Source organism: Sceloporus occidentalis, unplaced genomic scaffold (genome assembly GCF_023333645.1).
Source record: "Sceloporus occidentalis isolate IW3139 unplaced genomic scaffold, rSceOcc1.0.p SCAF_3, whole genome shotgun sequence".
Classification (NCBI taxonomy): domain Eukaryota; kingdom Metazoa; phylum Chordata; class Lepidosauria; order Squamata; family Phrynosomatidae; genus Sceloporus; species Sceloporus occidentalis.
This window is the reverse complement of record NW_028316983.1, coordinates 71,146,412-71,160,295: the sequence shown is the minus strand read 5'-3', so window position 1 is coordinate 71,160,295 and position 13,884 is coordinate 71,146,412. Positions and strand designations below refer to the sequence as shown.

Below are 13,884 nucleotides of genomic sequence, written 5' to 3'. Positions count from 1 at the left end.
AGTCAACAAGGAAAAAAAGAACATAGAAAAAAGAGAATTAAATAATACAAATGAGAAAAGAGTAAGTAAATTATATAATGGAATAGCTACTACAGAAAAATAAAGAAGAGACTTCCAACTTTAATTTTGATGGTTATACATCAAATATAACATCAGAAATCCTATAAATATACGTGTGCACACCATATCAACTCCCATTCTTTTAACTCTCAAAGCCTACAACTGCCAAGACATTATCTTTTAATCTGAAGAAAATCAATCAGAGGTTTGTGAAGTTGAAGGCTTTCACGGCCGGCATCCATAGTTTTTTGTGGGTGTTTTGGGTTATGTGGCCATGCGGCAAAACGTCAGGAATAGACTCTTCTAGAACATGGCCACATAGCCTGAAAAAAATCACAAAAAGCAATCAGGGGGTTCCAATCTTTTACAAATGTCTATCTATTTCCCCCTAATAAACTATATGGAAACCAGTGTATTTTGAGAAGGCATTTCTCATTTTTCACCATGTGTGCCCACTCTGCCTTGCTGGGCCCAGCTGCATTAAATAGGGAATATGTGCGTTTTGCTGATCTCTCTCTGAGCATCCTGTTCCTTAGTACAGGGATAAATTAAATACTGGGCATTAACACTAGGGCAAATGACCTATGTGTGTGTGATTGAGGTTAAGGTGTAAGTGAGGAGATGTAGATGCTCAGTCTCTCAGCACCTCTGCTTTGAATTTTAAGTGAAAATCTAAATGCTGAGGTGCCCAGTGATGTATCTCCCAAATAATGTTTACTTCAGTTTTGTGATTTAGGACTAGTAGGAGTGGGGTGGAGGGACCTTAGTATTAAGAGTAAGCAATCAGGGTGGGGTGAGGTGAGGTGGGGTGAGGAAGAGAAAGTTGTGGGGAGGAGGAAGCTGCATCAGCATCAGTTGGACAATGTGGCCGGGTATTGAATGTTGATGGGTACTGGGTAGGGCGGTGCTGGGCACTGGGCAGGCGGGGGCAGCCTAATGCTGAAGGAACTGAGCTGAAAGTAATGCCAAGTTCATGAGCAAGAGACAAGCACACTATCACCCCAGTAGCAGCAGGCTGGATGAGAAGGAAGCAGCTGACAGCAGAGGCGGCAGCAATAGCAGCACCCCAAGATACCAGGAATGAGCAGCCAAGGGGTTCCCTCCCCCCAAGAGCAGGTCAGTGGGGAACCTTCCTAATGCTCCAAATAGGATGGGGAGCAGTTTTTTCTGATGGGGAGGAAAGACTGGCAAATGTCTTATATGCATATATCCATAAAGCAGGGCACCCAGGAAGGCGGGAGGACTGCTGCCCCTGTAGCTGCCACAGCAAACTAAGAGAGGGGAGAAAGGGGAGAAGTTAATGCCGGAGGCTCAGTGAAAGCTGGCAACCACACTCTCTCAAAGCCTCTTTGTACTGGCTCCCGGGGAGACAGCGGCAAGAGGTGAGGAATTGCCAGGCTCAATGTAGCTCATGCATCCCCTGCCAGGCTGTTTGTCATGAGGGTGGAGAGGCATAAAGCAGTTTGGGGGCTCCGGCACATAAACAGACAGAGGAGGAGCTGCTTGGCTACTGTGCCACGTGCTTCATGAAACCAGGAGGTTGGCATTTCAAGATTGGATGTATATATAGGTGTGAGAGGAGAACTTTCTAGGTGACTACAAGTGTGTTCCACTCTTAGCACCTCCCATAAGGTGGCTTCTCTTTATTTAATGTCTGTAAGCCCTTGCATCTTTGTGAGACTCCCTGACTCAGGAAAGTTACTTTATTGGACTGCAACTTGCTCACAATCCTTCATGCAGCATGACCATGCTGGCTGAAGATTCTGGGAACTGTGGTGCAAAAAAGTAGATTTTTTCCAGGCTCTGGAACTCTTTTCCGTCGGCTGGGCTTTTTGTTTTTTCTTATATTGCTTTGAAGCAGTAAGTGACCACAACCATAATGCACACTCCACACTTTTGGATTCATTGTGATATCCTTACAGTTATGCTTTATGTTTACATACCGAAGGTATGGAGCCTGTCATGTTCCCTCTTCACCTCTAGAGAGAGCCAGAGAACAGCAAAAGCAAATTGTGGGATGGTAGTGGGCTATAAAATGAAATGAATGAATTTATTATAGCAACAGGTCAAGCAGGTTGTTCCTGCCAACATTCCTGTACGTACTCCTGCAAAAATGCCCTTTACAAGTTCCTAGAAGTCCTCTACTTCAGAGGCTATTTTGCAGCTCTGTTTTGTAGGTACAAGTGCTCCCGTCTTCCCAGACCTCTTAAAGGTTGCTTGTTTTTGCCAATTTGCTTGTTCCTCTCCTTAGACAAGTCTGAAAAAGGAAAAGGAAAAGGAAAAGGGGGGGGGGGAAGGATAATTATATGAGTGAACTTTTGCTCAATTCCCACTTCTCAACAGCTAGAAGAATCAGAGTATCTTTGGGATTATGACTGTAATGGATTTATTGAACTACTAGTCCAGAATTCACCAGCAAGTGTGGCAGCCAAGTTGAGCAAGGAATTCTGGGAATGGAAGTCCCCGATGGTTACTTGGTCAAGTTCTGATTAAGTTGGATGGACTCTACACAAATCTGGTTAAGAAGTCCTCAGATTAGTTCTTCTCTTGACAGTGAATTCTAAAGTTGACCTGTGTGCCATGTTAATCAGCATGCCATTTTTATTTGTTTTGTATTGTTTTGTTTATTATATTCTATTTTTGTAAGAAAAAAAAGAACTTTTCCCAAAATTTAGATACAGTGAGAGGCATTGAAGTGGGGAGGGTGTCTCCTGCCAGATTTGTTTCCAGGTCTGAAGAGCTGTTAAAGGGAAGTGAGATGAATGTCCTGAGTTGAAATCAGATTGTGGTCTTCCAAGTCCTATTGGTGGTTCCAATTAGTCTAAATCCATTGGCACACCATTTAAGGCCAGATTTGATTACTCCCCTTTATAAAACTGTCAAAAGTGTTCAGATATAGTGCTGGATGAAAATGTAGTTCTCTTTTTTGGATCTTGGTAGAATGCGGGGGGAGGGGGGGCATCAGAGGGAAATTAGGAAACTCCATTTGCATTGCCATCCCTCTGTTCCACTTTACAAATAGTACTGCAGTCGGTTTTCCTAAAAATGAAGGAGATTGTTTGGTGACCTCTGGAGTAACTATTGTCTTTTACAACCAATCTATTGCCTTACACAGCTTCACCAACTGTCTCAAATATTTCTTTTGGGGCTGCCAACCTCTTTGTGTTTGTGTTTTTGTTCTTTTCATTTATTTATTTATTTATTTTTCTTTTTTTGTTTTTCTTTTTTGTAGAACACTCCAACGCACTGGAGATATTTCTCTAGTATTAAATGAGCTTGTAAATCCTTTTCTATTTTTAACTTTTGTGGACTTATTTGCTAATACTTAACTATTAATGTTTACATTGAACTGAAGTGAGAACTAAAGATAAACAGAATGGGAAATGGCTTGAAGAGGAAGACTAGCTCCCTTCTCATTGTGTGAATGGACTGTTAACCTACTTTGTAAAGCAGAATTGAGAAATGTGTGGTGTCACTGAATCGTAACTTCCAGCATCCATTGTCACTGGCTCTCCTGGCTAGGGATGATGGGAACTATAGTTTTACAGTACCTGTTATCCATTCCTATTATATAATGACAAAAAATGTCACCTTATGAGAGCAAATGGTTTCAGTCTTTGTAAAATTTGGAAAGAAATTATATCTATCTTGTTTGTAAACATAAAATTGTAAATCTAATAATTTAGACTTCATATGAATTGAACATGGGGCTCAGTTTAGTTTTTCCTTTCCTGTTAATTGTGAGCAAGTCAGTTATAAGTGAGAAAGAGTGCATAAACCCCACTCTGATGAATCCCATTCCAGCTTTTGCTGTGAGCAACAACAGTGGATGACATCAGTGACCCCACTTGGCTGCCCATCTAAAGAGCTTTTGATGTCCTGCAGGGCTGCAGGGAAAGTTTCCAGTAGGGCTGTGCTAATCACTCTGCCACAGCCTGTGGTTAGGTATTGTAGAAAGGAGTCCAGACCAATATTTGAAGATTTCGTAAACCAGTGTGCAGGGCCCATGCTCTCAATAACTTGTAGAAAGTGGAAATTAAAACTGTTTTAAAGCATACACACACACACACGTGGCTTCTTATCTGTGGTTTTGGTATTTACCCACTGGTAATTTTAAAAAGGAACATATTTAAGGATCTATTAAAGACTGATGTCATCATGCTGACACTTTCACAAGAGAAGAACCCAGAAACTTGCAATGCTAAAAAAATGTTGCAGTTAACAAGCAGTGCAAATTGTCTTTAGGAACAGACTTACAGAGAGAAAGATTTTTTTAAAAAAAATACAAAAGACATAAAATGGCCATCTAAAAATGTTGATTGTTTCTTCAGTTTGGGCTGTGATAAGAAAAGGACCAGGATATTGGAAATAAACTACCGGAACTAGAAGCTAGGACGTGAGGATAGATCACCAATTAGTTAAAATTCATCAAGGTTAAAAACTGGTATTCAGTTATTAAGACAGTCCTTTACAGCTATTTCATCTATACAGAATAAAACTTTGTGAAGGGTTCTTTAAGAACTAGAATGGAAAAATACAACAAATCCCCACACCTAGAATCTGCAAAACAACTGTTTGCATAAGGATTAGAGAGCTGTCAGAATTGAGATTCCCCCACCTTCTTCCCAAACCAGACTGAGAACATGGGTGAGGCTTTCCTGTAACAGTTGATCAGTAAGGAAATATATAGCGGTAATGGGCGATTTCAACTATCCTGATATTTGCTGGAAGTCAGACTCTGCTAAAAATTTAAGGTCCAACAAATTCCTCATTTGCCTTGCAGATAACTTCATTGACAAGAAGGTAGAAGAGGCAAAATGGGGCTCAAATATTTTAGATCTGATCCTAACCAAGAGTGATGATCCAGTTAAAGGGGTGAAGTGACAAAATCCTTAGGAGGAAGTGATCATACTCTTCTGGAGTTTGTTACGCAGTGGAAAGGGGAAGCCAAGCATAGTCAGACACACATCCTAGACCGGTGCTGGCGAACCTATGGCACACGTGTCCTCTCTGGCACGCAGAGCTCTCTCTGTAAGCATGCAGTCTCTCTTTCCTTTTCTCCTGCCCTCCCATCCCTTCAACTGTCTTCCATCCCTTTAACTGGCATCCCAAAGCCAGTTAAAGGCAGGAGGGCAGGTGAAGGAGTAGAGAAGGCATGCGCCTGCCCCCCCCCCCCCATCATCCCATGCCTTTAACTGGCAACATCCAAGGATATTTTTTAAAAACTGGCAAATGTAATCACAAAGCCACTGTCAATTGTCTTTGAGAATTCCTGGAGAACAGGAGAAGTTCCAGAAGACTGGAGGAGGGCAAATGTTGTCCCCATTTTCAAAAAGGCAAAAAAGAGGACCCAAACGATTAATGCTCAGTCAGCCTGACATTAATACCAGGAAGGATTCTAGAGCAGATCATTCAACTAACCATCTGTAAGCATTTAGAAAAGAATGCCATAATCAATAAAAGTCAACACGGGTTTCTCTAAAACAAGGAATGCCAGACTAATCTGATCTGTTTTTTGTTTTTTTTTGGATAAAATTACCAGCTTGGTAGATAAGGGGAATGCTGTGGATGTAGCACTTCTCGATTTCAGTAAAGTTTTCGACAAGTTCCCCCATTCCGTTATTGAAACCAAGGTAGTAAAATGTGGACTAGACAATGTTACTGTTAGGTGGATTTGTAATTGACCAACCAAACCCATAGGGTGCTCAATAATGGCTCTTCTTTATCCTGGACAGAAGTGGCCAATAGGATACCACACGGTTCTGTCCTGGGCTGTTCAACTTCTTTATCAATGACTTGGATGAAGGAATAGATGACATGCTTATTAAATCTGCGGATGACACCAAATTAGGAGGGGTAGCTAATACTCCAAAGGACAGGATCAAAATTCAAAATGACCTTAATAGATTAAAAAAACTGGGCCAAAACTAACAAAATGAATTTCAACAGGAGAAAGGCAAGGTACTACACTTAAGGAGAAAAAAAAATGAAATACACAGATATAAAAGGGGGACACCTGGCTTGGCAACAATACAAGGAATCTAGGAGTCTTAATAGACCACAAGTTAAACATGAGTCAGCAGTGTGATACAGCAGTTTAAAAAGCTGATGCAGTTCTAGGCTTCATCCTTATAAATATAGTGCCTAGATTGAGAAGAGATTTTGTAGCACCTTTGAGACTAACTGAAAGAAAGAACTTGGCAGCATGAGCTTTCGTGGACTAAAATCTACTTTCTCAGATGCATATTATGCTAATATGCATCTGAGGAAGTAGACTTTAGTCTACGAAAGCTTATGCTGCCAAGTTCTTTCTTTCAGTTAGTCTCAAAGGTGCTACAAGATCTCTCTACATGCTGATTCTGCAGACTAACACAGCTATATCTTTGAAATCTACTAGGCTGAAGGGATTAATAGTACCATTCTATTCTGCTTTGTTCAGACCCCACCTGGACCTCAGTTCTGATCACCACAATTCAAAAAGGACGTTGACAAGCAGGAGCATGTCAGTGACAACTAAAATGATGAAAGATGTGGAAACTGTGCCCAATGAGGGGAGGCTTAGGGAGCTGGGTATGTTTAGCCTGGAGAAGAGAGGGTTACGAGGAGATATGATAGCCTTGCTTAAATATTTGAATGGAGCAAGTTTGTTTACTGCAGCTCTAGAGAATAGGATCTGGTGCGATGGATACAAACTACAGGAAAAGACACTTCAACATTATGAAGAACGTCCTGACAGTAAAAGCTATTCAACAGTGGAACATGCTGCCTTGGAGTGTGGTGGAGCCTCCTTCTTTGGAGGTTTTCAAATAGAGGCAGGATGCCCACCTGTCAGGGCTTGGGAGTGTTTTGATTGTGTATTCCTGCATGGCAAGGGCTTGGATTTGATGGCCCTTGAGGTCTCTTCTAATTCTATGATTCCCTTTCAGCTTTTAGAACCTGCCAACTTTTTATTGCCACTTTCTCTGAAACAGCCTTGACAATGTACACCTTGATAGTGCATCGGATCTGCCTTAGACACTTATGTCCCTAGACAATCACAGTGCCTGCTTTTCCCATTTGCTTTGTAGGGCTCTACCACTGCAGTAAATTTCCCTGCTCTCTCTCAAGGTGATGACTTATGACTATAGAAGTGGATGCTGCTGTTCTTGTTGCTGTTGTGTGCGTTATCTTAGGGTTTTATTGTTGAGATTTATTCGGAGAAAGTTTGCCATTGCCTTCCTCTTAGGGCGAGAGATTGTAACATGTCCAAGGTCATCAAATGGGTTTCCATGGCTGAATGGGGATTTCTTCTCCCAGAGTCAGTCCAACATGTTTCTTCTCCATTAAATTTAAGCAAAGATTTAGACCAGGTGGTTGTATTGTTTTGGTGGATAGGGGTGAATAGAGGTGAATAGAATATGCATTCCTGTTTGGAAAAGGCAATTTGCTTGTTTATTTTTATCCTGCATTTGACGAGTTGATGCATAGATTTAATCAGGTCACATCCCCCCCCCCCAATTGTTTTCTGTAGCAATTTAAAGTTCAGCCCTGGGTGCCAGATGGAGTCCAAAGCATTGCTGCAGCCAGTCAAGCAGACAAATAATTTCCCATGTTTTGTTTCTTTCAAAAAAAAAAGTTTGCTAATGAGTACATACAGAGAGGGGGAGAAGCATCACAATTGGTGGCTTATTTTTCTATGAGACAGCTTCTTTTTTCCCCCCAAACATTTATCTGAGATGGGAGTTCTGGTTTGGCAAAGATATGATAGTTCACATACCGTTGCCATTGCAGCTCCTTGAATTGCAATGGCTGTCTTTGGGTTGTATTGAATTCAGCATGTCCCCATTCCCTGGCTCAAAGTAATCTTCTGGGGTACAATCCTCTTCCCACTTTTAAACCAATTGCACAATTTTGTTCAGTGCCTACTTGAAGGAATTCTGAAAACTTTCAAAAACCTAGAAGTTCTCTCAACACCAAACGGTTATTGCAGTGATGGCGAACCTATGGCACGCGTGCCAGAGGTGGCACTCAGAGCCCTCTCTGTGGGCACACATGCTGTCACCGTAGCACAGAGTTTGCCAGAGTTTCTTACAAGAAAGCCAGAGGGACATGGCACTTTGCAATAAATAAGTGGGTTCTGGGTTGCAATTTGGACACTCGGTCTGTAAAAGATTCACCATCACTGGGTTATTGCATCAACATTTCAAAATGAGGGGCTTCCCAGAGCTGTGTTGTCTGAAATAAGGTGTGGCGTTTGTACTAATGCTGTTTTGCAGTAAAGGAGGATGGACATGCCAGGCTTATTGAAAGCACTAGGTAGCAAAACTGGCATGACACCATTTGATTAGTGTGCAAATCTCTGGGAATCATGTAACCCTCCGAATGCAACTCAGGTGGCCTCCAGCATTCTTCTCCACTAGCTATGCTGGCTTCAGCTGTTTGGACCTACAATCCAACAATATCTGAAAGACCACTTGATTTCCACCCCTCATGTAAAGGACACTGTGGATGTAAAAGGAACTATATCTCTGTATGGGGGATATGTGGGAATTATATATATTAAAGCTCCTAATTTCTACCCAATCCTAGGATCCTAGGCAGAATCTGCCACTCTGTGCTTTTTCTAAAATAGAGGTGGGTAAAGTATGCCCACGGGGCCATATGCTGTCTTTTAATGCTGTTTTTGTGGTGTTTAGCCCCTACTAACTCCCCAGAAAACGTGGTGTTTTTTTTCTTTTTGTGGCTCCAAAAAAGGGATGAGTGAATGACCTCTCCTGGAATCTTCAGGAAATTGTGATTCATCCTTTAAATTGTTTCCATTCTTCCCCTTGTACTATATAACATTTTTTTAAATGCCCATCTTTCAAACTTAGGTGTGGACATCTGACCACTTCTAGTTCTTTTCGTTTTCATTTGGGGGAAAAAATTGCATTTCATGTTGTCCTCAGAAGGTCCCAGAGCTAGGAAGTGACCCATAAACTGACTGCAGTTGCCCACCCCTAAAGTAAGAAAGAAAAAAGATGTAGTTGCTAGCTATACTTTTCAAGTGGCGCAGTGGTTAAATGCCTGTACTGCAGCCATACACTCAAAACCACAAGGTTGCGAGTTCAAGACCAGCAAAAGGGCCCAAGCTCGACTCAGGCTTGCATCCTTCCGAGGTCGCTAAAATGAGTACCCAGACTGTTGGGGGCAAATTAGCTTACTTGCTAATTAGCTTACTTGCTGTTCACCACTATGATCTTTGGAATAGCGGTATATAAATAAAACAAATTATTATTATTATTATTAAATGTCATCTAGTATGACCTTCAGACCCACCACTATTGCCAATTTAACAGGTTCCGGACCCCCTCCCCCCTGCGTAAGGCAAAAAGCGTGTATGCTCATGCCCCATTACATATAATGGGGTTCGTACTTGCCATGCGGCCATGCGTGCATGCCATAGGAGTGCACGCCATTCTCCCAACCTCCTGTCAGCTTCCATGTAAGCTGGAAGTCGCCTATAACAAGCTTGTGTATGGCGCGGGCTCACTGTACAAAAGTTAGAATCGTCCAAGCCACCATATTCACCATAACCATGCATAGTTGTGACAGCTGAACAGTAAAGGAAGCAGACAGAAGGAAAACCAACTCATTTGAGATGTGGTGCTGCTGGAGAAGAGTGCTTAAGATACTGTGGACAGCCAAAAAGACAACCAGATGGGTCTTGGAACAGATCAAGCCTGAGATATCCTTAGAAACCAAGATGATTAAATTGAGGCTGGTATACTTTGGCTATGAAATGAGAAGACATGGATCACTGGAAAAGAAAATAATGCTAGGAAAGGTAGAGGGTAAAAGAAGGTGAGGAAGACCACATGCCAGATGAATGGACTCTGTTGGGGGGAGGGGACATGGGCTTGCAGGAACTAAGTAGAGAAGATAGCGTTCTTGAAGGTGTCTCATCCACAGGGTCACCATGGGTTAAGGGCAGCTCAAGGACAGATAACTAATTTTTCCCTGCTCTTTTCCAGGGTTTCAGAAAGAAACATTTCATATTTCTACCTTCTGTGTGTAAAACACATGCTTTGTGTTTGAGCCACAGCTTCTTGACAGAAGCAGTTCCATGGGATCTTTGTTAAAATGGATGAGGTTCAAGCTAAAGCATGGAATTTTTCCTTCAGAAGAAAAAGGGATACTGATATGACTCTCTTTTTATCAAGTGCAATTCCTAAGGACAAGTGTGGAAGTCCATTGACTAGGAAGTGCTTCTCCTCCTTCATGTGAGAGTCTTTGTGGTATAATAGTTATACTTGGGCTGGGAGATCCAGTTTCTAATCTCAACCAAATCATAAAACTTCCTGAGTGACCTCAGCCAGCCTTCTTCTCTCACAGACCTGATCTACTTGATAGGGTTATTGTGAGGATAAAGGAGGAAGGAGGAGGTCTCTATATGCTACCTCGAGCTGATTGAAGGAAAAAACAGATATAAATGCAACTAGGTAGGGCAAACTAAAAAAATGGTGCCCTGGAAGAAGCTTAACCATTGTCTCATTTCCTCTTGAATCTCATGGGAAACTGGATATTTAGAAGTACAGTCACCCCTCCAAGTCCACGGACTTGAGATGTGCGGACTTGAAAATCTGCAAAGGGGTAGCCACCATCAATGACAATGGGACGCACAGGCCCCACATGCACATGCCCCATTCAAGCCTATGGGACTTGAATATGCACAAGTTTTGGAACTCACGAAAGGGGGGGGGGGTCCAGAACAGATCCCCCACGAGTTCCAAGGGCCAACTGTATTTAATTAAAATATATTTCATAGTACTTTCCCAGCTCCTGGGATGCACTTGCTTTACACACTTGTTCCTAACAGATGTCTCCCCACAAGGTCCTTTGGTATGGAGGACATCATCTTGTCAGTAGGTTGGACTCCAGTCACTTCCTCATTAAAATAAATTCTCCTCTGAACTGCACCCATGTGAGAGAAGGTTTTGTAACAGTATGTAAAGGTCAGGTGAGGTTTCACGCAACCCAAGAAATAAGTGAGTTGGGATCAAAAGAAGGATTTCCCTTGGCTCCTAACTAATCCTTCCTTGCCACCTGGCCCCCAGCCCAGACCTGCTCCTCTTCTCTCTTTGCACCACCACAAGGCCAGTATGTCCCTTGGAAACTACTTACCGGAAGGGGCTCTGCAGCCGGCATGAGCTTCTCAAGCATAAATCTGGGGCCTGGTGGAAGTTTTCTACTGGAAGCTGCCCAGTACTCTGCAAGCTCAGCCTCAAGGGTTACCACTTGCGCCAGCAGGTGAATTAGCATAAGAAAAGTAGCCCTGCCACTGAGCCCTGATGAATTAACATGGGATAGTATAGCAACTTCCTTCCCCTTCATGCCTGCAAAACAGTGCAGTGCCTTGGGGAGAAACCACTGACAGTGCTCACCATCTATGTGGTCACTTGACACATAACTAAAAAGGAATTTGCACCGCATTTTGTATGCATTATATTTTATATATCCAGTGAAATGGGCTGCAATGGATGAAGTGATATGCTTCTTTGACATTCCTCTCCCTCATCCCACTCCTGCAGTGGACTAATAGCTCAGTTCCCCTGGAAGTTGCCATATTTTGTTGATTTGTTATTCAGGGAAGTTTAAAAGAAAAAAGAGGCTTCTTTCTTGCGCAGATGAGTGATAAGCATACACATAAATGTAGATGCATGCACAAGCCCATGAGCCCTTGCTGCTAATCTTTGTATGCATACACAGAGAGAGATATCTTTGTTTATGGTCAATGATGAAACATTTGTCAGTGGGAAAAAGCAGACTCTCAAGTTTCTCTTCATTTAGAATCAGCTGGAACAGTGTTGAACTGAATGTAATCTATGCTAGGCCTTCCCAAGGTATCTGATGTGGGGAGCTAGAAGTTATTTTTTCCAGTGTGCCAGGGACCAGCACCATATTTTGTCCCTATTGGTTACTGTTGTTTCGTACATTCCTGAAAATTCACCAAGGGTTAGCAACAAGGGATCATAGACCAGCAGCAGTCTAGGGTCACCACTTTGTGTAGTGGTGATCTAACCAATAGTTTATGGTGGAAAAATTAGGAAAACTCTTTACCTGGAATCTCCCAGGGTTTCCCTCCCCCTTCTGTTTACTGTAGCTGCAGCTAACCTAGGTACTTTTCAGGGTCAAAGTACAAGGAAGGGGATAGTACCTTGACGTTTACTTTTTACTGGCAAGTCGTAAAAAGTAAACTTAATTGTACTGTCACCTTCCTGTGTTTTGACTAGGGATGTGGGGCCCTAGGGAGGAACACTGAAGAAAGGCATAAAGCTGCAATCATGTGGGGATAGCAATAGTACCAAAAGAAGGTGTTAAGGAGGACAAAGAAGGCCCCCACCCCAAATAATTTCTGGTGAGACAACAAGCATGTGAAAAGTGTGTTTCCTTCAAGTTATTATAGTGTTCAGCAGGAGAGGGGATGGCAAAATTAGGGTTGCCATCCCCAAGGACCTCCAAACCGAGAAAAATGTAGGACAAGGTTTTAAAATGTAGGTTTTGTTTTTTTTAAATTTCCTTGCCAGGAAATTTTTTAAAAAGGGTCCTACATTTTAAAACCTTGTCCAAGGCCTCCCTGGGGCCTGGGAGACAGCATCTCCCAAGCCCCAGCGAAGCCTTGGAGGACGCCGCGATCGCGGAGCCACCTCCAGGGCCTCGCTGGGGAGGGAATCCCGGGGGCGGGGCCAAACTGGGGTGGGACCGTGCGGACCCGCCCCAAACCGGGAAAGTCCTGCCCCCAGGCAGAATATGGCAAGCCTAGGCAAACGACATGTCAGAAAGTAAGTTGAACCTCTACCCCTCCTCACCCAAAGCATGCAGATGAAATTCAGACTTGCAAATATGATTTAGAGATATGTTTAACTTCTGGAAGTTAGCAGAAATTTATAGCAGACCAAGGATTAATGAAAATCCAGTATGACTTTCTTGCATTTCAGGTCTTTTGCTGCATGAGGCCATATGCACAAAAATCTGATGATGTAACTGTATTACATTAGTACGAAAGATCTCTGTACACATATTTTGATGCCAAGAGTATCACCAAAAGTTATGCAGTTGCAGGAAGGCCCCCTCCCCCACTTTACCGAATTCTGCTAAGTATAAAGTCAGAAAAGAAACCTTTGAAATCATGGCCAGAATCTGAAAATTGTGATGTGCTTGTCTTTGCTTTTTTACAATTTATATCCTCTTTATGTGTCCATATATATTTCTTTGCTGTCAGGTCTTTTTTTAGATAAAAGTTGACTAAGGACCAGGATTTCTCACTGGTAACCTGGAATTGCTACTTTGCCTCGAAACCCCAATAGTGATGGTTGTGTGGACAGTCATGAATTAGAGAGCATGGCCTCTTTTCTCCAGCTCTTAACAATAGAGGGGAGAACTCTCAGGGTGAGACCACACAATGGCTTCACTAAACTTGGTGTCAATTGGTGCAGATGACTGAAAACGGTTGTTGGGGGGGGAGGTAGCACATTGCCCTGCCCTTCCTCCCTGCCCTCCTGCAACCTCGGTCACCTGCCCCCTTCCTTCCTGCCCATTGTCTAGCCAGACCACAAAAGGGCTACTGAGCAGTGGTGGTAGCAGTGGCCTTCACTGCCCTCCCCTTTCCTCCACCTGCCTCACACACATGCTCACCCAGCTGCCTACCTGGAACTGCTGGTGGGCAGTTGGGCAAGTGAGGTATTGGGAGGGGATGGAAGGGGCATGCTTGCCCCTCCTCTGCTGCCTTGGCTTTCTTGCGGAGAGAGCTAGGGCAGTGGAGAAGCCATGAGGGTTGCACACTCGCCCCTCCTGCTCTACTGCCTT

General features: G+C 43.0%; 1 protein-coding gene across 3 annotated transcripts in view; it reads left to right on the top strand.

Moving 5' to 3' along the window:
- Window positions 1-13,884, top strand: part of SLC6A9 (solute carrier family 6 member 9) — an 89,683-nt gene that overhangs the window by 34,264 nt on the left and 41,535 nt on the right. The window contains exon 1 of one of the 3 annotated variants that reach the window (XM_089514979.1): window positions 910-1,176. The exons of the other annotated variants lie outside the window; for them this stretch is intronic. Coding sequence (XP_089371105.1) covers window positions 1,141-1,176 — 36 coding nt within the window. The 5' untranslated portion in view covers window positions 910-1,140. Of the gene's footprint in view, window positions 1-909; window positions 1,177-13,884 lie in introns of those variants that run through there. 3 annotated transcript variants of the gene reach the window in all.